The sequence below is a fragment of the Lithobates pipiens genome, unplaced genomic scaffold, assembly GCF_037356315.1.
Source record: "Lithobates pipiens isolate NorthernLeopardFrog02 unplaced genomic scaffold, aLitPip1_a1.2 Scaffold_1, whole genome shotgun sequence".
In the NCBI taxonomy this organism is placed as follows: Eukaryota; Metazoa; Chordata; class Amphibia; order Anura; family Ranidae; genus Lithobates; species Lithobates pipiens.
Genome location: NW_027507685.1, coordinates 864,925 through 887,164, shown reverse-complemented (window position 1 = coordinate 887,164; position 22,240 = coordinate 864,925). Strand labels below are relative to the sequence as shown.

The window sequence follows — 22,240 nt, the reverse complement described above, 5'->3', positions numbered from 1 at the left end:
CCCCTGTGTGAAATGGTTTGTACCCCTACCATTTCACCAAAAAAGTGGCAAAAGTGTTAAAAAATGACAAGAGACAGTTTTTGACAAGTCCTTTATTAAAGTCTTCTTCTTTCATCTTCTTCGGGTCTTCTTCCTTTGGTTTCTTCCTCCATCTTCTTCTTCCTCCATCTTCTTCTTCTTGCTCCGGTGTTCTCGTCTTGCATCTTCTTCCACAGCGTTTCTTCTTCCTCGCTTCGTTCTCGGGCTGCTCCGCGCAATGGGAGGCTCCCGCTGTGTGACGCTTCTCTGCTTCTGACACTTATATAAAGGAACCGTGCGTCAGAGGAGGCGGGGTCACCGGGTGGCCATTATATAAGACCTGTCAGAAGAAGAGAAGCGTCACACAGCGGGAGCCTTCCATTGCGTGGAGCGGCCCGAGAATGAAGAAGAGACGCCATGGAGAAAGATGCCGGACGAGAACACTGGAGCAAGAAGCAGAGGATCGGAGGAAGAAGAAGATGGAGGAAGAAACTGAAGGATGAAGGAAAGAAGAAGAAAGAAGACCAGAAGAAAGAAGACTTTAATAAAGGAATTGTCAAAAAATGTCTGTTGTCATTTGTAACACTTTTGTCACTTTTTTGGTGAAATGGTAGGGGTACTTTTGTACCCCCTTACCATTTCACACAGGGGGGGAGGCCGGGATCTGAGGGTCCCCTTGTTAAAGGGAGCTTCCAGATTCTGATAAGTCCCTCGCCCGCAGACCACCACAACCACCGGCCAGGGTTGTGGGGATGAGGCCCTTGTCCTCATCAACATGGGGACAAAGTGCTTTGGGGGGGACCCCAAAGCACCCTCCCAATGTTGAGGGCATGTGGCCTGGTATGGTTCAGGAGGGGGGCGCTCTCTCGTCCCTCCTTTTTCCTGCGGCCTGCCAGGTTGCATGCTCAGATAAAGGTCTGGTATGGATTTTGAGGGGGACCCCCACGGCATTTATTTTTTTGGCACGGGGGTTCCTCTTAAAATCCATGCCAGACCCGAAGGGCCTGGTATGAATTTTGAGGGGGACCCCCACACAATTTTTTTTTTGGCGCAGGGTTCCCCTTAATATCCATACCAGACCTGAAGGGTCTGGTATGGAATTTCGGGGGACCCACAAGCATTTTTTTTTCTTAATGCTAACATGACCTGTGTGCAAATAGCCTTAAAAAAAACATAAAAATGAACCAGCGTAAAATAAAAAAAAGTCAAGTTGAGAGGTGCGCCTGTTCAACTTATGCAAATGAATCTACGTGGCTTGACATTTACTAAGAATTTGCTGGCGCAGTGTACCAAAGCACTTGAACGTGCGCAAATTCCACTGGTGCTGGCCTGTCTATCACTGGTGACACTGTATTGGTATGGCAGCAATCAGGAACACTGTTTCTTGCTTACATTGGTTTTGGTGAGGCTAGCAATCAGGACACTGTTATTATCTTCATTGGCTCCTGTGACACTTGCACTGGTGTGACTAGTGATCAGAACACTGTTGTTGGCTTACACTGGTTCTACTGAAACACTGGTGTAGCAGCAACAAGGGACACTGTAATTGGCTGAAATAGTCTGGTGACATGTGAATGGAGTAGCAGTGATCAGGAGCACAGTTTGCTAGCCTACACTGGTCTGGTAATATTGGCACTGGTGTGTGACGTGGAGATTTTGCTATGCGCTATGTGCAATCCATGTCTCCTGTGCTACTAAACGCCCTTTCAGCCTTTTGGTATAATGATCTCATTAAACCCGTGTCTCCCACATTTCCCCAAGTAAACAGACATAGTCACTGTCCTCACATTCTTAGCTCCATGGCTCGACTGCCTGCCCTCATGAGCAGAGGCACCTTTTATTTATCGGCAACAAAAAAAAATCACAAACAGGAAGTCATGGCCCCAACAGCCAATCGCTTCCTCCATGAAAAATGACATAATTGGAAATGACCACACAGGAAATTACAACACAGGAAATGACAACAGTAAAGGGGAGGACATTCCCAGGAGTGGGAGGGAGAAGTGCATGTCTCATCCACTTAAGGCATGTACACTGCCCTCCGCCCAGCCACATGCATGCACATCCACCATCTTGGTCAGCATGGAGCCCACTCAATACTGCTCAGAACCAGTATCTAGTAAGATCATTGTACTTGTTCTTACAGGCTTGAGAAGATATGTGGGGACATTGCTACTGCTGTTGTCAATATACGGTACGAGTATACTGACAAGGCCGATATCAATGTCCTCTTATAAAAGCAGATATGTATTCAAAAAGGGATAGCGTAGCCACAACAGAGATATAATATGTTATGTTATGTTATGTGGACTTCGCTTCTCTAATGTGCATAGACATTTGAAGGCAAGAAGCCCATCGCATTATGCTTGATACTTCCAAACCGACAAATGCCCACACACACAGAGAACACGTCTCCAAGCCCATGAGAAGGTTTTCATACTGACGGTTTTACCGCTGGTCCCAATTCAACCCAAGTGCGCTCTGCTAGAGCGCTCCTTGGTTAAATCAGACACAGAGAGACGGGTGACAATCTATAAAACACACATCCTAGAATAAAATGTCCACATGAGTCCATATAATAAAATTTCCACAACATGTGTCAGCAATCAGGGACACTGTGGCTGACTGTATTATCTGGTGGCATTGCGACTGGTGTGGCAGTGGAAAGAAACACTGTTGTTGGGTTACACTGGCACTTGTGTCGATGATCAGGGACACTGTGGCTGTCTGCACTGGTCTAGTGGCATTGTGTTTGGTGAGACAGCAATCAGGAACACTGTTGCTTGCTGCACTAGTGTGGCAGCTATCAAGGAACACTGTTACTGACTGAACTGGTCTGGTGGCAAATCAAGAACATTGTTGCTGACTGCACTGGTCTGGTGGCATTCAAGAAAACTGTTGTTGACGTACACTGGTCTGGCAACAGTGGGACTGGTGTGGTGGAGAACAGGAACACTTGGGCTGGCTGCACTGATCTAGTGACACTGGTACTTGTGAGGAAAGAAATCAGAGACACTGTGGCTTCCTGAGCTGGTCCGGTTAACATTGTGTATTGGTGTGGCCAGCGATTTGGGACATTGTGGCTGGCTGCACTTTTCTGTTTATGCTGTACTATACTAGTGTGGCAGCTATCAGGAACACTGTTGCTGGCTTAAACTGGCTCTGGTGATATTAGCCACCAAAACACTGTTACTGGCTTCACTGGCTCTGGTGACACATGCACTGGTGTGGCTAGTGATCTGGAAAATGTTTCTGGCTTCACTGGCTCTGGTGATGCTGGCGCTGCTAGTGATCAGCAGACTGTTTTTGGCTTTAACCAATTCTGATGACACTGGCACTAAACATCGTGACTGGCTGCAATAGTCTGGTGACAATATGAATGGTGTGGCCAAGATCAGGAGCACAATTGCTGGCCTACACTTGTCTGGTGACACTGGTGTGTCAGCTATCAGGGACACTGTGACTGGTGTGGTAGCAACTAGGGACACTGTGGCTGGCTGCACTAGTCTAGTGACATTGTGACTGGTGTGGCAGTGGTAAGGAACTGTTGCAAGCTTATACTGGTCTGGTGATACTGGCACTTGTGTGTCATGATCAGGGACAATGTGGCTATCTGCATTGGTCTGGTGACACTTTGGTGTGGCAGAAATTAGGAACACTGTTGCTGGCTTCACTGGTGTGGCAGCTTTCAAGGACACTGTGACTGGTGTGGCCAGCAATCAGGAAGACTGTTGCTGGCTGCACTGGTAGTTATCAGGAACACTGTTGCTGGCTTATGCTTACACTGGTGTCACTGGGACTGGTGTGGAGGGGAACAGGAACACTGTGGCTGGTTGCATGGGTCTGGAGACACTGGTGAGGCTAGCGACCAGTGACACTGTGGCTGGCTGTACTTGTCTGGTTACACTGTGTACTCATGTGGCCAGTAATCAGGGATGATGTGGTTGGCTACACATGTCTAGTTACACTGTGTACTTATGTGGCCAGTAATCAGGGATGATGTGGTTGGCTACACATGTCTAGTTACACTGTGTACTTATGTGGCCAGTAATCAGGGATGATGTGGTTGGCTACACTTGTCTGGTGATACAGTGCTGGTGTGGTGGTATGGGCCGGGCTGAAGGGGTCTGGTGACACTGTTACTTCTCATAGTAAATTGGTGTGTGAGAGGAAACAGAAAGCTGGCTGTAAAATGCGATGGGTGAACGCTTTGATTAGTAACAGCAATCACGTCAATGGATCAAAGTCATTAAAGGTGAACAAACCTTTTAACATCACAACACAATAGAATATTAGCCTTTGGATGCACATTGCTAAATCCCTTGTTTGCCTTCTATAAACCAATCCAGAACTTTTCAGGTGAGTAAATATCACAACTTTACTTTTGACAATTAAAAATTTGTTGGCAACGTTAAGTTGTAAGTAAATCCTCTAGTGGCAATAACAGATCTTTTGTGAATAAATGCTTAATTAATCTCTACAGACTTTGCAAACTCTATAAAGTCTGAAGTACAAAGATGGTAATAGAACTTTAGAAATAAAAAATCCACAAGAGAGGAGAAAATACATGTAGCACATAAGAATAAGATAATCACTTTGCGTAGATTACAATCTCTAACTAATCCCTCCATCCATCATCATCAACTTTATAAAACCCTTGCCCTGTATTAATGATGATGCTGTCCAGTGTAGGCGACTGTGGTAGGAACGATATCTATTTCATTCTGATTGGGAGAAATGTGACACTGGAATCTGAGTTTGTTTTATTGGGTTTTTCTTTCATGCCAAATTTTGCCCTCCCCTTCTTCTTCTTCCTAATCCTAGTATTATACCTTTTCTCCATGGCTGGCAACCTTCTCATCCTGACTCTAGTCTTCTCAGATCAGCAACTACACAGCCCCATGTATTTATTTCTATGTAATTTGTCCGTTTTGGATATTTGTTTTATCAATACCACAGTCCCAAAAATGCTTCAAGGTTTTCTGCCTGGTGGAAAGACCATCTCACTGCTGGCTTGCTTTGCACAATCTTATACTTTCTTCTTTGTAGGGGTATCAACTTTCTTTCTCTTGGCCATTATGTCATTTGACCGTTTTGTTGCCATTTGCCACCCTTTACATTACCCAGCCATCATGCATCAAAAACTGTGCATTAAGCTCATTGCAAGCGTATTTATTTTGGCTTTTTTGGTTGTACTTATTCCGTCCATCAGGATAATGAGACTTCCCTTTTGTTCCAATCTTGTGAACCATTTCTTCTGTGACGTCATCCCCTTGTTAATGAATTCTTGCATCAACACAAGCTCAATTCAGCTGCAGGAAATTGTCGCTTCATCCATTACACTAATTAGTTCTCTACTAGTTACTCTGATCTCCTATGTATATATAGTGAAGACTATTTTAAATATTCCATCTATGGAGGGAAGGAAAAAAACATTCTCCACATGTTCTTCCCATGCATTGGTAGTATCTTTAGCCTATGGCAGCTGTATTTTTACATATATAAAACCAACTCAGGGGCAATTCAGGGACTATGATAAAATGGTTGCAATTTTAACTACTGTCATTGTACCATTGCTTAACCCTTATGTGTATACACTAAGGAACGAGAAAGTAAGAAAAATCATCAAACAGAACTATATAAAAAACTACCCCTTTCTCTGTTAGACTATATACACATAATTGTAAAATGGAAATGGGACACATGATAAACACAACTGTCATGTATTACACGCAAATCTTCACGTACATGATACAGCATATATACAGTACAAAAGAACACAGAATTCCACCATTTGCACCATACCATAGTATATACTGAATGTGAAGTCCTAAAAAGGACAATTACATTTTTTTTTTTAACACAGATGGTCTTCTACAACAATCACATGCAATACAGTAAGTCCCCTACATACGAACATTTAACTTGCAAAATTTCAATGATACGAAAAAGTGTTTGCATGTCCAATCCTGTAAAGCTTGGTACACACTCAGTTTTTTATCATTCAACAGAGTGGAACGAAAAAAAAAAACCCAGATCCCTGTGCCAACACAAGCAATGTTGGTGTGGCGCTCTGCCATGCTGTGCCTTTGTATTCTGACTGTGGGGCTCCCCCCGCCAGAACACACCAGTCAGTGCTCGGTGCCTTTGCCTGCAAGGGCTGATCTTTGCTGGACTTATGCTGCGTACACACGATTGGAATTTTGTCAAGCAAAAGACTGATGAGAGCTTTTCATCGGAAAATGTGACCGTGTGTATGTTCCATTGGAATTTAGCTGGCCGAAATTCCCGCCAGCAAAAATTCGAGAGCATGTTCTCAATTTTTCAGACGGAAAAAGTTTCTATCGGAAATTCCGATTGTGTGTATGCAATTTCGACACGCAAAAACTATCGCAATGTTCAGATTTAACTAGGAGATGGAAGCTATTGGCTACTGGGTATTGAACTTCCTTTTTCTAGTCCCATCGTACGCATTGTACGTCACCGCGTTCTTGACAGTCGGAATTTGGTGTGACTGTGTGTATGCAAGACAGCTTGAATGAAATACCGTTGGAATTCCGTCTAGAAAATCATCAGAGCTTTTTCAGACCAAAATTCCGATTGTGTGTATGAGGCATTACGGAAACAAATTGCATTTAAGAAACAAGCTCCTGGAACGGAACTTGTTTGTAAGTAGGGGATTTACTGTAGTTGTAACCATGTTGACTGGTTCAGTAGGTAAATGCATTGTTTGCCTAGGAATCTCTGAATCGCAGTATGTGCACCAACACACTGCCAAGAAAGCAGAGCTTGTAAACTGGGTCTTATAAACAAATCTAGCCATCCATGAAATGACCATTATCTTACACATTTTGCTCCAGTGGCATCAGGTTCAGTATTTGAATACCGAAAATACGGTTTGCAAAATATCAGTGTGCAGAAAAATCTCTATATTATTCTACTGCTCTGGATCAGCCACAAGTGATTGCCCTTCTGTAGTTCACAATGCTGCAATCAGTTTATTGCTACAGGACATTATTATCATTGTGTGTCCAAATAAAAGTTCTAATAACTGAGATACCTCCCGTAACCACCAGATTCAAACTTTCATATCCCGACTGTAATTTTTTGAGGCACAAATTAATTAGATTATTGGGTACATGGTACAGACATTTTTTTTAGTACTAAAATATGAGGGCCAATGAGTATATACAGTGGCTATAAAAAGTTAAAATGTCAGGTTTCCCTAATGTAAACAAATGAAACAAAGATAAATAATTTCAGAACTTTTTCCACCTTTAATGTGACCTATAAACTGTACAACTCAGTTTAACAACAAACTGAAATCTTTTAGGTGGAGAGAATTAAAACTAAAAAAACTAAAATAATATGCTTGATTTTAGGGCTGTGGAAATGAAAGATTAATTCCTCGTTTAATCGTTAATTTTTTTGATCAATCAAATTTTTTTTGATCAATCAAAATACTCACCTCTCCGCCAGCTTCCGGGTTTTCAGGAAGTTCCGTCGGAAATCCGGTGACGTCACACACATCGACGTCACTGGACTTCCCCACCCCCCCCCTCCTTCCGCAAGTGCCTCCGTCTGCTAACGAAGGGTAGAGGGGAGGAGTCCGGTAACATTGAAGTTCTGATTGAACGTAACAGGGGAGGAGCTACGCATGACGTCATACACTGCTGCCCTACGAAACTAACATGATTGGCTTTACATGCTGTATTTTTATCATCTTTATGTGAGTAGTTTGTGTTTGAACACAAAAATGAAATCTTATACTTAAGCGGTGAGCACTTCTACCCATGACCTGGCGTCCTTGCTGAGATCTAAGGAGACGTGAGAGAAGTTTATGGTCCGTGTTAACCCTTTTGATACCCGCTTGCATGACCTTGTGTGAACTGTGAAGTTAAGTCATGGATTGTGGAAACTAACTAGTGTCGGGTGATTGTATATAGTGTATACGACATTTACCACTGACTAATGCAGAGTTTCAATGCAAGGAGATCAGCTAAAAGTAGTTGGATCTGTATGTGCGTTATAATTAATTGAAATTAGTCGATTAATCGATTTGAAAAAAATTGATTAATCGAACACGAAAATTTTAATCAGTAACAGCCCTACTTGATTTGGATGTATGCTTTGGGTCGTTGTCTTGCTGAAAGATGAAGTTCCTCTTCATGTTCAGCTTTCTAGCAGACGCCTGAATGTTTTGTGCCAATATTGACTGGTTTGGAACTGTTCATAATTCCCTCTACCTTGACTAAGGCCCTGTTCCAGCTGAAGGAAAACAGACCCAAAGCATGATGCTGCCACCGCCATGCTTCACGGTGGGTATGGCGTTCTTTTGGTGCTGTGCATCTTGTTTTTGCGCCAAACATATCTTTTGGAATTATGGCCAAAAAGTTCAACCTTGGTTTCATCAGACCATGGCATATTTTCCCACATGCTTTTGGGAGACTTCAGATGTGTGTTTACAAAATTTAGCCGAGCTTGGATGTTGTTTTCATAAGAAAAGACTTCCATCTTGCCACTACCCCATAGCCCAGACATATGAAGCCAGTACTTGTCACATATTCCTGCAGCTCCTTTAATGTTGCTATAGGCCACTTGGCAGCCTTCGTGACCGGTTTTCTTCTTATCTGTTCATCAATTTTGAAGGGACGTCCAGTTCTTGGTTATATCACTGTTGTGCCATATTTTCTCCACTTGATGATGACTATCTTCACTGTGTTCCATGATCTAATGCCTTGGAAATTCTTTTGTACTCTTTTCCTAACTGATATCTTTTACCAAAGAGATCCCTCTGATGCTTTGGAAGCTCTCTGCAGACCATGGCTTTTGCTGTAGGATGCTACTAAGAAAATGACCTACTAGAACAGCTGAACTTTATTTGTGGTTAATCAGAGTGGCGTGACAGAAAAGGTCTGCTGAGAGCGCTGACAGGTGTTCTAGCAGGTGGAGTGGGCATCCCAGTCAGAACCCAATAGCTCAGCGGGGAGATCGCTGTACTAAAATCAGATTGTTATAACAGGACCTCCTTCCGAGCTCTTCACTTTTTTTTTCTCGTTCAGACCACTGGATTTTAACAAAAACTGATAGTGTGTACCAGGCTTAACCCCCCTGGCGGTATTCCCGAGTCTGTCTCGGGGTGAAAATTCAGTACCATTAGAGGTAACCACGAGCCAGACTCGGGATCGCATCGCTGGATCCAGGATGAGTTTACTTACCTTATCCCCTGGATCCAGCGATGTCCCCCCGCACTGCAAGCAGCTCGTCCTCCGCACAATGTATCACATCGCCGGGTTCCGTTCCCTGCGATCCTTGTGACGCATGGGGACAGAGAACGGCGCCAAATTCAAAAAGTAAAACACACACTTACAGATTACATTGCTGTATGTAATTATTTCACATCCCCTTTGTCCCTAGTGGTCTGCCCAGTGCCCTGCATGCAGTTTTATATTATAGAAACTGTTCTTTCTGCCTGGAAACTGGAGATTGTCCATAGCAACCAAAACTGTCCCTTTACATCAAAAGTGATTTTAGACCAGCTAGAAAACAGCGATAATAAATTAGAATCACTCGCAGAATTGAGCGATAGTGATTTGTGGGGAGATTCGTCATCAAATACTGAAAAGTAATGACAGTGACAATTCTGCAACTGAGCAACTTTCAGTGTTTTTGATTTGATTACATTATTGAATAATTTTTATTATTATTATATTATTATTTGGTATAATTATTTATAGTTATTTATTATATTATAATTCATGATTTAATTTTTCAAACTTTATCGGGATGTCTGCTAGACTAATTGAGTTATTCCTAAGAATTACAGGACAATATAAAATGCCAAATTTTCATGCAAAATAATTGTACAGCTTTCAGCACCTAAAATCTGAAATAATCATACCGCCAGGTAGGTTAAAGGGGTTGTAAACCCTCGTGTTTATTCACCTTAATACATCCTATGCATTAAGGTGAATAAAAAACTTCTGACAGTGACTGCCCCCCCAGCCCTAAGCCCCTCGTTCCCTCAGCGGAGATGTGCTCTTCCTCTCTGCTCGGGTTTCTCGGCTTTTGATTGGATAGAATGATATCAGCATAGCCATCAGCTCCCACTGCTGTCAATCAAATCAAATGATGTGGGCACCAGGGGACGGGGCTGAGTCTGGTATTCTGTGTCTATACATGCAAATGCTGGACTCGAGAGCGTGCCTGCAAGATAACCTCCTGAGAGAGCGCTTATCCCAGGGGGTTATCGATGCGAGGAGGGGCCGTGAGCGCCACTGGGGGACCCCAGTAGACGAGGTTCGGGGCCACACTGTGCAAAACAAACTGCATAGTGGATGTAAGTATGATATGTTTTTTATTTTAAAAAAAATAAACAAAGGTTTACAATCGCTTTAAAGTAATTGTAAAGTCTCTCTCTTTTTTTTTCTAAAAAATAACAAACCTGTTATGCTTACCTGCTCTGTGCAGTGGATTTGCACAGAGCAGCCTGGATCCTCCTCTTCTTGGGTCCCTCTTTGGCTATCCAGTCCCCTCCCTGCTGTTGAGTGCAGGCTGCTTGCTCTGAGGGCACCAAGTCACAGCTCCATGTGTTCATTCAGACACGGAGCTGCGTTTCAGCCATGCCCCCTCTCTCTCTCCTGATTGGCTAACTGACTGATTGACAGCAGCGGGAGCCGATGGCACCACTGCTTTGTCTCAGCCAATCAGGAGGGAGAGTCCCGGATGGCCAAGACACTCATGCAACATCGCTGGATCAAGATGAGAGTCAGGTAAGTATTAGTGGGGGGCCGCTGCACACAGAAGGCTTTTTATCTTAAACACTAAACGACAGCACCATAGCCGAATGACGGCTGCAGCGTGGCTCGTTAATTCTGGGCGGGCATGCATTGACGTCCTCCCAGAATTGTGCTCCCGCACACCCCCTGGATGTGCACACGGGATTATGCGTGACAGCGGCCATTTACAACGTGATCACGCCATCAAATGACGGAGTGATCACTTGTAAACAAACCGGCGTCATGTCTGGTTGCTCTCTCCCCTCTCTAAATCAATCGGTACAGTGTGAGCAGAGAGGGGTACAGTGTGAGCAGAGAGGGGAGAGAACGGGTGCTGCAGCGATGTGGGCTGAATCTGTAGTGCCCACAGCGCTGCTCTGTGACCATTCCAGCCTCATCCATCCATCCTTAACCATCCCATCCATACTCCGCAATACTCATCCATCCATCCATGCTCAGCCATCCATCCATACTCGGCAATCCTCATCTATCCATCAATGCTCAGCCATCCATCCATACTCAGGAATACTCATCCATCCATCCATGCTCAGCCATCCCATTCACCCCCCATCCAAACTCAGCCGTACCCAGCCATACCCATTCATGCTCAGTCATCCCATCCATACTCATCCACGGCTCATCCATGCCACATCAGTTTTCATCCATGCCACTACAGTGCCTCAGAAAAGTGTAATAAGTAGACAAATTAGATTTGAAATTTATGCCCCTAGAACACCTGATGGTGCTCCCTACATGTTGGGCCTCTGTATGTGGCTAGGCTGTGGAAAAGTATTGTTATACTTGGGAGGAGTAGGAGAATCTATTTTTGGGTGTAATTTTTGGTATGTACATGCTATGTGTTAGAAATATTGTATAAATTGACAAATTTTGTGTAAAAAAAAAATGCACTTTCATTTTCTTTCCACATTTTCCAAAAACTTCTGCAAATAAATGGCATGTTCAACAAAAGACTCATTATGCCTCATAGATTATACCTTGGGGTGTTTTCTTTCCAAAATGGGGTCATTTTTGGAGAGTTTCCATTGTCCTGTTGCTCCAGGGCCTTCAAAAGTGCAAGAGGTAGTAAGGAAATTATATGTGTAATTTATACTCCTAGAACACATGATGGTGCTCCCTGCATGTTGGGCCTCTGTATGTGGCCACGCTGTGTAAATGTCTCACACATGTGGTATTGTCATACTCAGGAGGCATAGTAGAATGTGTTTTTGGGTGTAATTTGTGCTATGTATATGCGGTGTGTGAGAAATAACCTGCTAATATAACAATTTTGTGAAAAAAAAAAAAAGAAAAAAATATTGATTTTGCAAAGAATTGTGGGAAAAAAATTACAACTTCAAAAAACTCACCATGCCTCTTACTAAATACTTTGGATTGCCTACTTTCCAAAAAGGTGTCATTTGGGGGGTGTTTGTACTTTCCTGGCTTGTTAGGGTCTCAAGAAATGAGATAGGCTATCAGTACTTCAGGCACAATCAATTTTCAGATATTGGCATCATAGCTTTTGGACTCTATAATTTTCACAAAGACCAAATAATATCCACCAATTTGGGTTATTTTTACCAAAGATATGTAGTGGTATAAATTTTGGCCAAAATTTCTGAAGAAAAATTACTAATTTGCAAAATGTTATAACAGAAACAAAGAAAAATGCATTTTTTTTTAACTCAATTTTCAGTCTTTTTTTCTTTTATAATGATTAAATACCATCAAAAGAAAGCTCTATTTGTGTGAAAAAAATACAAAAATTTCATATAGGAACAGTGTTGAATTACTGAGCAATTGTCATTCAAAATGTGAGAGCACCGAAAGCAGAAAATTGGTCTGGTTAGGAAGGGGCTTTAAGTACCCAGTGGGTAAGTGGTTAATGTACAGAATGCATTAAAGTGGTTCTGCACCTAAAAAAAAAAATATTAAAAGCCAGCAGCTACTAATATTGCAGCTGCTGATTTTTAATAAAATCACACTTACCTGTCCCAGGGTCCATCAATGTCGGCGGCAGATGACGAGCGATCGCTCGTCTCGCTGCTGCCCCCGCCGCCATCCTCGGTCAGGGAATCAGGAAGTGAAGCATCGCGGCTTCACTGCCCGGTTCCCTACTGCGCATGCGCGAGTCGCGCTGCGCGTCTCTTCTGGTCCCCCGCTGTGTCCTGGGAACTGTGTGTTTCCCAGAACACAACGGGGGGGGGGGAGGCGGGGGTGGTGCGGGGCGTCTGCGGCGGTCTGCCCGGAAGTGGGTGCAGATACCTGGATTATCCAGGTAACTGCACCCCCCTCCCCCCTGAAAGGTGCCGATTGTGGCACCGGAGGGGGGGAGGGATCAGATTAGCGGAACTTCCCCTTTAGGGTGAAGAACCGCTTTAAGATTAAAAAAACTTCTGACTTTACAACCCCTTTAAAATGTGATTCTAACAGCAGAATGTTTTTTATCCTAATGCATTCTATGCAGTTAGATAACAAAATCTTCTGCATGCAGCAGACCCCCTTAGCGCCCCTTAATACTTACTTGAGCCCCATCTCGATCCAGCGATGTTGCCTGAGAGAATCGGCTGCTGGAACTCTCACTCCCGATTGGCTGAGACAGCAAAGGAGCAGCATTTGTCAATGCGCCAATGAGGAGGTAGGGGAGGGGGTCGGGCCCGCGGCCCCATAGCAGACTGTTTCCTGTGAGAGCAATTGGTATGGGGGAGGGGCCAGAAGGGCCAAAGAGGATGATCTGGGCTGCTCTGTGAAAAACCACTACACAGAGCAGGTAAGTATAACATGTTTGATATATTTAAATTAACAAAACAAGACTTTAATACTCAGATCACTTGGTAATATTTGTGGGCTTTTGATCAGCTGATCTCGCCATAAATGATCTATTTGCACTGTTTTAGCTTTATTGATTCTACCACTTGTCCACCTTCCCAGTTTTACCAAATCAGTCAGTATTTGCACTTTTTTTTTTAAATTCAATGTCAAGTCTTGCTTGTATGATTTTGAATCCATATTACACACACACGTCATTTCCAATTATAAAGCAAGGTTGCAAAGTAATCTCACCAGGTTGAAACATAACGCTGATGCGTTTCACGAGATGTGACTCGCTCTTCGGGGGTGGATGAATGTAAGATATATCTGAAAATGAATGACCAAAAAGGTAATGTAACACATGCATAGCTGATGGACAAAAGGTAAGAGGGGCCTTACAGAAAAAGAAAATACCCCATACTCACCAATCGGCAAGGCCTAGATGCCTGTGGCTAGGTTCACCGAGGATGGCAGCATCAGTGACGGCCAGTGCACTGTGGGCGTATGGGCGCCGTCCCCCCATCCTTGCGCCAGGCCCCTTTCAGGATGCCAGACGCATGGATTCCTATGGTGGGGGTGGTACATTTTGAAGCACCTAATTGGAGGCTGAGGCTCTAATAGACTTCAAAATAGGGTGGGGTCGGGGCGCAGAGAGTGCGCCCTGATCCCACCCAATTGTGTGCCGATATCGAATAAATTTTCGCTATTTTCACACTAACCTTCCTCTCCACCAATCAGGAGGCAGGACGTCAGACCTGCTTCCTGATTGGCCAAAGCACCAGGCCACCCTACTGGATGCCTGGCGCTTAGGAAAAGGAGCGAGGAGACTCGCGTTGGACCGGAAGTCGCCACCGCTCTGAGAAGTAAGTCCCCTCAGCTGCATTCCCCCTCACATGCGGATCACGGCCCTGGCACCCCCTCCAGTCCCAGAGCCACGATCCACACGCATGGGGCGGATGCAGCTCGAGTGGGGGGGGGGTCGGTGGGCACAGTGGCTGCATTTGATGGGCACAAATGGCTGCATTTCATGCGCACAATGGCTGCATTTGATGGGTACAGTGAGGCTGCAATTGATGGGGGAGGGGGGTTTCAGTATTTTTCAGTTTTCTTGCGCACCAGCCGCCACTGGCAGCGATATATGCTTGGGAAGGGAGCTGAGGGAACGGAGCCAATCAAAATCCTGACCAAGGAACAACGAGAAGGCAGACATGGCATGGGTAGAAATGAGTGACTTTGGATGTCCTAAATTATGCGTTCAGGTATTAAATATAATATATGTATATAAATAAACATTGCTACATTGCCAAACAATCATGAGGTATATAATGGAATGCATTAATGCATGTATAAACCAACCTGTTGCGATGGTAAGATGGATAAAGGCAATTTCAGGCCGGGGTCACACCGGTGCGACGCGACAGTCATACCACTTAGGATACGACTTTGCCCTGCGACTTGAAGTCCGACATGCATCTGACTTCAATGAACAGGGATCCGACTTTGATCCCCGACAATACATTGTACCCCTACCCATTCACTAGGGTTGCACTGATACCAATATTGGTATCTGCGCAAATACCGAGTATTGTACTCGGGCAAATACTTCTGATGCTTCACCCGATACCAGAAGTAAGTGGGCGGGCGGAGTGGGTGGGAGAAGGCTGAGTGCGGCACAGTCCGAGTCCTTGCAAAGCATCAGAGCTCCGAAGGTAAGCCTCTAGGCAGGGGTGTGGGTCACTCACAGCTGTGTATATCGGTGACCAGACCATCAGAATCATTAGCAGGAGTGATGGCTTGAGTCTCCGTCAGAGGCTGTACACGGCAACGCCCATCTTAGTACACCCTGAACTCGGCCTCAGTAGCCAGCACTCACAAGACGGCAGCGGACATCCAGTTACACCCAGCCCATATAGTTTACCAATTATATGGGCTGGGTGTAACAAGATGGCCACTGCTGCATTCCGACTAGGCTTGAGGCCGAATGCAGGGTGTATCAAGATGGGCTCTTGTATAGTTACTCTCTTTATAGCGTTGATTACATTTTTTAATGCCAGGCTGCCAGCAATTATCAGGGCCACTGCCTACCTATCATTGCCCATAATTGCCACTTATCAGTGCCAGCCATCAGTGCCCATCACTCAGTGTCACATACCAGTGCCCATAAATGCCACCTATAAGTGGCAGCCATCAGTGCCCATCAGTCAATGCCACCTATCAGTGCTGCAAATCAGTGCCCATCAGTAAGTGCCTCCTATCAGTGCCAGCCATCACTGCCTGATTAGTATTGTGTATTGAAAACTGTCACTTGACATAAAAAAAAAAAAAAAAAAAAAAAAAGTATCAGTGATTGGTATCGGCGAGTATTTGAAAAAAGTATTGGTACTTGTGCTCGGCCTTAAAAAAGTGGTATCGGTGCAACCCTACCATTGACCTAAAAAAACAGTGTCAAAAATAAAACGCAGTACACAGGATTTTAAAGTAATGTATTAAGGCAGCTCCGGTGTCTCCTCCGACTTCTTCTCCCCTCTGTGGCTCTGCCTCCTCCACTGATGTCTTCTGCTGGTTCATCTCCCTCTGTCCACTGTCTTCTCTGCTTTCTTCTCCCTCTGTTGACTCAATTCTCTCTCCTGCTGTAATGCTGGGTGCGTGGTGTGCCACTACTTATATTGGCATGGGGCGGTGGGATCATAAGGGGTGGGGGCTCTGAGAGACATCACATGGCGTCCCCACACCATGCCAATATAAGTAGTGGCCCACCACACAGCCGGCATTAGAGCGGGACAGAGCATCGAGTCAACATCGGAGGAAAAGAGGGAGAATACAGCGAAGACCCGGCAGAGGCAGAAGACAGCAGAGGGAGAAGAACCAGAGAGAGCAGCGAAGACTCAGAGAGGGGAAAAGAACCGGCAGAGGCAGAAGACATCAGCGGAGAAGGCAGAAGAGCCAGAGAGGGGAGAAGTCGGAAGAGACGTCGGAGCTGCCTTAATAAATTACTTTATAAACCTGTGTATTGCGTTTTATTTTTGACACTTTTTTTTAGGTGAATGAGTAGGGGTACAATGTACCCCATACTCATTCACATAGGGGTGGGGGGGGGGGGGGTCGGGATCTGGAGGCCCTTGTCCTCATCAACATGAGGACAAGGTTCTTTGGGGTAAGGGGGCGCACCCACCCCCCCCTATGTTGAGGACATGCAGACTGGTACTGTTCAGGAGGGGGAGGGGGTGCTCGCTCGTCCCAACCCCCTTTCCTGACTTGGCTCTAGTATGGATTTTGGGGAGCCCCACAGTTTTTTCAGGGTGGGGGTTCCCCTTAAAATCCATACCAGACCTAAGGGCCTGGTATGCTGTTGGAAGGGGAACCCATGCCGTTTTTTAAATTTGCCGTGGAGTTCCCCCTTCAAAATCATCAGAGCACAAGTCGCATTGTGAAATTGGATCAGTTAAGATGGCGATATGAATTTGGTGATATTCAATGGGCTGAAGTAGGATCAAAGTCAGACCAAACTAGTGCAGGGAGAATTTTCAAAGTCGGACCAGTTAAGACGGCTCCCTTAGGGAAACATTGATTTTCACACATCATGCTACATGAGCTCCCAATGTCGGAGCGTTTGTCGTACTGGTGTGAACCCGGCCTCACTCACTTCACATGGGACAGCTCACTCTACTGATTCTACACAAGTATACATATTTCATCCTTCTCATGCATGCCCTTCTACCTGGTTATGTTTTTTATATTCAAACTTTCTCACATTTCCCCTTTTCCCTTCCGGGATTGCCTTTTTTTGACATCCATTTTCCCATATCTGCAGTTTTGCACACATTCCTCCTTGGCCTTTATCCGTCCTTCCATCACAACAGGTTGGTGTATACATGCATTCCATTATATACTTCATGATTATTTGCCAATGTAGCAATGTTTATTTATATACAAATTATTATTTTAGTTGATGCCTGACCAGATTATTTAGACTCCAAAGTCACTAATTTCTACCCATGCCATGTCTGCCTTCCTGTTGTTCCTTGGTCGGGATATTTGGTTGGCTCCGTTCCCAGGCATCTATTGCTGCCATCCTTGGTGAACATAGCCACATCCATTTAGGCCTTGCCGATTGTTGAGAATGTGGTCTTTTCTTTTTCTGTAAGGCCCCGCTTATCATTTGTCCATCAGCTATGCATGTGTTAAATTATCTTTTTTGTCATTCATTTTCAGATATATCCTACATGCATCCAACCCTGAAGAACAAGTCACATCTCGCAAAACACATTGGGTGTCATGTATACTCATGGACATGGTTTAAACTTGCATTGCATATACATAATTGTATCGGCTTTGCCTTTGTTTATGCTACTCTTATGTGTGATCATTTCTGCAGTAAATATTTTTTATATTGTCAATTGCATCGGCCAATTGTGCACACCTCATATAAAGTCCCAAAGAGTGATACCCATATTTTTATTGCACCATTAGGGATGCAGGTGTGTCATTGTTATTTTTAGAAATTATATCTCCTAAGTACACATTCTATCCAAATACTTATTTCAGCATGAATTCAAACATCAGTAGCAAATATGAAGGGCCAAATAATGATGCAAACGCCCAGAGGGACCAGAAGCTGTGGCAGCTGGTGTTCTAATTTTTTTCCGGGGGGGAGGGAAAGTATTACTCCCGCAGTTGGACTCTGGTTTGTGTATTGGCAGTGAGGATGGCCATCTCCTGGATCTCCCCGTACATCCACTTAAGAGCTGCTTCCTGATTGGCCGGGATGAGAAGCATGAAGACAATAGCGAATATTAATTTGCTATTGTCACACAACTTGGTGGGCTTAGGGCACAGTACTGAATGCCCCAAGCCCACCCTTTTTTTTAAGCCAATTAGAGCCTCAGGCTCTAATCAAATGCAACACAAAAAAAACACCCATTGAAATCCATGGAGCAGCCACCACTGACCAGAAGCCTATAGTGGTGTAAACAGTGTTTTACACTTACCATTTCCATATTAAATGTTATGCTATTAGATCCCAAAAATGGGTTGCAATTCTAAAGGATTTCCTTAGCCCTTTGCATTACAATGTATCCCAGCACCAGAGTGTTTATTGGTCTGCTCTTCTTCCCACATAATTAGTTCCAATTATAGTTTGTACCTCTACACCAGGGTTTCTCAACTAGGGTTCAACCAGAGGCTGCTAGGGGTTCCTTAAGCAATGAGCAATTTCTGCCTTTCAGATAAGATCTCACTAACACCATTGATCTTTTTAGCTATCTGTAAGGGGGTACTTCTTACCAATGACCACAAGTATAAGGAACATTCTTTCCACTGACCATCACACTAATATATCATGAGTTGTAGATATTTTAGCAAGGGTTCCCCGAGACCAGAAAGATATTTCAAGAGTTTCCTTGTGTTGAAAAGGTTGAGAAAGTCTGATCTATGCTATGGTTGGTGACCATTTCATAGCCATCTCTCTTACAGTCATTTCTGTGCAGTCCTCTTGTATACTCTGTAAATGCATTTATTTATTTTTATTTATTTATTTATTTTTTTACATAACCTAGTAAATTTTGAGTTTTCAGCATGATTTATGCAACATCTGCCATTTAAACAAACAAAAAATAAAATCCTAAACTAAATGCAAAGCCAGGACCACAGGTTATTCTAAGGTTTGTGTATACCGGTATCAGTGACTGATGAAGGGGGCATACCGATTCCCGAGACCTGTATCCCAGCAACCCTTGCAAGAGGGGATAGTGTCCAGCTACGACTCCATGCTGAGCTCCCACCTTTTATTGGCAACTTCATTGGTCTCAGATTTATATGGCCTGGTACAGTTCACGAGTGGGGTGGTTGTGTTTGCTCATCCCCTCCTTTTCCAGACCTGCATGCTCAGATAAGTGTCTGGTGTGGATTTTTGGGAGGGGACCCCTCAAAATCCATATGGATTGGGGAGACGCCCCACGCAGTCTTTTCTTATTGCTGGCAATTCTTGTTTTCACATTTAGCTGTCAGAGGGGAACTCATCTCACAGCCGATGGCACATCAGTTGTTAAGGACGTGGCGGCCAGCTTGCCATCCGGCATTCTTAACCAGCTATAAAAACAGTTTGTTATGGAGGAATTAAAAAAAAAAAAAAAAAAACAGCCCCGCAAAACTCAAAACGCATGTAAAAATGCATAAACAAAAAAAAAAAAAAAAAAAAAAAAACACAACACACTTACATTTTTGGTGCGGGTCTATTGAAGTTTGTTACATGCAAAATAACCCTTTCCTGACCCTTTCCAAAAACACACCGGCTGAAAAATGCATAAATGTGAAGGTGTACCATAGGAATCCATGTTAAATGGACTTTAGTGCAAACTGCAAAACAAACTAAATACCCATAGGTGTGAACCTAGCATTCGGGATAAAAACAAACAGGATTACTTAAAGGAACTATTCTTTCTTACATCATTAACTCGATTGCCCCCACCCTATCACCACCACCACCACCACCCCATTCAGAAGACTCTTAGCCACTCCTCCCACGATGCAACACTGGATGCCTTAACAGCCCATCATCGGGTACACAGAGATGTTACTGTTGGAAAACAGAGAGCGAGTCCTCGATCCAGTACAGCCTTTAGGCCTGAGCCCCAACATTCCCCAAGGTGCCGCCCAATGGCCATCCTACCAAATCTGCCCACTAGCCACCCCACCAAGTCCTTCAGTGCTTCAGCCCCCCTGTACGCTCTGATCCCCCCACTTACATGTGTATATATGACATGCACGTACACTCACAGGCATGTACACACAGAAAAATGTACACGGGGCCCCCCCGTACATACTCACATCCCTGCCAGTCGGCTTACAAGTGTATGGGCAGTACTCCGCTGATGGCGGCCCTGATCCTATGCACAAGCCGCATCCACACAAGCAAGGTGGATGGAGGAATCCTCCCCGTGCTGCCATTGTAACCTCACAGCAGGAATCCTCCACTGTGACAATACACCGACTAGTGGCTGCAGCCAGCTGATCGAGATACATTTTTCAACAGTCCTGTTCAACAGAAATTGGTTATTAGATGGACTTCTGTCAAGCAGGTATAGCCTTAGATGCATCGACGATCAGTTGGTCTCTGTTGAACCAGCCAAATTTCGATCCATTAGTGGCTTAAAGTATAACTAAAAGCAAAAAACTGTTTTTTAGTTTCATATACATTGCAGAAGGATTAGAACACCTGTCAGCTTTACTGCGGTCTTTGCTCCCATTGGGGAGATTCCCCCTCTCTATTTGTCTTGTTTACCATTTTTACCATTGAAAGTAAAGGAAAATCCCAAATTTTGGGTTGTCCCCAGAAAATAGAGTGGAAATCTTTTAATGGGGACACTAGTTCTAATGAGTGTGGGGTCCCCAAGGAAACTCCTAATTTGCAGGCATTTCCTCTCACTTCCTGTTTGGCTATGGGACAGGAAGTGAAGGGAAATCTCAGCAATAGGACAGATGGCAAAAAATAAATAAAATAAAATGATCTGACAGGGGTTATAATCTTCCCATGCTCTATCCAACATGCCTATAGCTGCAATTCAAGTATACTGGTTTACTTTAAAATCAGTGGAAGTCAATTGGAGCCAGACTTTGAGATCGCTCCCATCACTGCAGGGCTGTTTGTTCCAGATTCAGACCTGCTCAAACAAGACAAGACAAGGGGCAACATATGATTTTAAGAATTATGGGAGTACCCATAAACACTAAAGGGCTTTTCACAGAAAGCAATACCTTTTCTTAGGAAGTTACAATTATAGGAGATCATCCATTTAGAAAATATCAATCTGGGTTTTTTTTGTTTTTGTTTTTTAAAGGCTTATATTTTTACAGCTCTGTAATACATATGATAAATGAGAACAACAGAGAAAAGCTAAGATGAGACAGAAATCATTAAAACATCAATATGGACAATAATGTAATGTAAATTATTAGCAAATAAATGCAAAATTTATTTTTTGTTTTTTTACAAAAAAAGAAATATTAATCTTCCTCTAAACGCGAGGGCAATGAAAGGCGTTGGCAAAAATAAATAAACACAATCTGAATCTGCTTTATAAATACATCTACCAGCCAGTAAAACAACAATGAGCTGAGTGAAATGGCACATATTAGAAGCAATGGGGAATGTAGAAAGGTCTTATAAAAAGGAGGGGTACAGACTTCTCTTACTCGGAGGATAGGCTTTCAACAAGGAGTTAGAAAAAGTGAACTATTGTACCAAAGTAAGTGCATTTTGTAAGTCTCTTCTATCCCTGTGAGCGTTTTCACTTCAGCACAGAACATAAAGGGCCATCGCCAGCTTGAACCATCCTGCTCTAATGCCTAGTTTTCACAGCTAACAGCAGGAAATCTCACAGTCCTGAAATCACTCGCTCTGGGGTCTGTAAGCCACGGTCGCACTAGCCTGTGTGCTTGGTCCCTGGGGCTTGCCATTCACTAACAACTGAACTGGAGAGTCAACTCGTATACTTTGGAAAACAAAAGTCTGTCAAAGAAAAACAAAAAACAAAAACACAACACAGTAAGTTAAAGAGCAATTTCAGGCAACATAAGAAAGCAATAAGAAATGCCTAATGCCAATAAGTAAACGCTGCAGCTCAGTCATGAAGCTT

General features: G+C 43.8%; 2 protein-coding genes across 2 annotated transcripts in view; one reads left to right on the top strand and one right to left on the bottom strand.

The window, feature by feature from the left end:
* The first annotated feature begins 4,453 nt into the window (after positions 1 to 4,453).
* LOC143936701 (olfactory receptor 6M1-like) lies at positions 4,454 to 10,320 on the top strand. Its single transcript, XM_077460790.1, has one exon. The coding sequence runs from the start codon at positions 4,689 to 4,691 to the stop codon at positions 5,682 to 5,684; it is 996 nt and encodes a 331-aa protein (XP_077316916.1). The 5' UTR covers positions 4,454 to 4,688; the 3' UTR covers positions 5,685 to 10,320.
* Positions 10,321 to 21,544: 11,224 nt separating this feature from the next.
* Positions 21,545 to 22,240, bottom strand: part of TTC5 (tetratricopeptide repeat domain 5) — a 34,032-nt gene continuing 33,336 nt past the window's right edge. Inside the window, exon 10 of the mRNA XM_077460231.1 lies at positions 21,545 to 22,113. Within this exon, the coding sequence (XP_077316357.1) occupies positions 21,994 to 22,113 (120 nt within the window). The 3' untranslated portion in view covers positions 21,545 to 21,993. The remainder of the gene's footprint in view (positions 22,114 to 22,240) is intronic.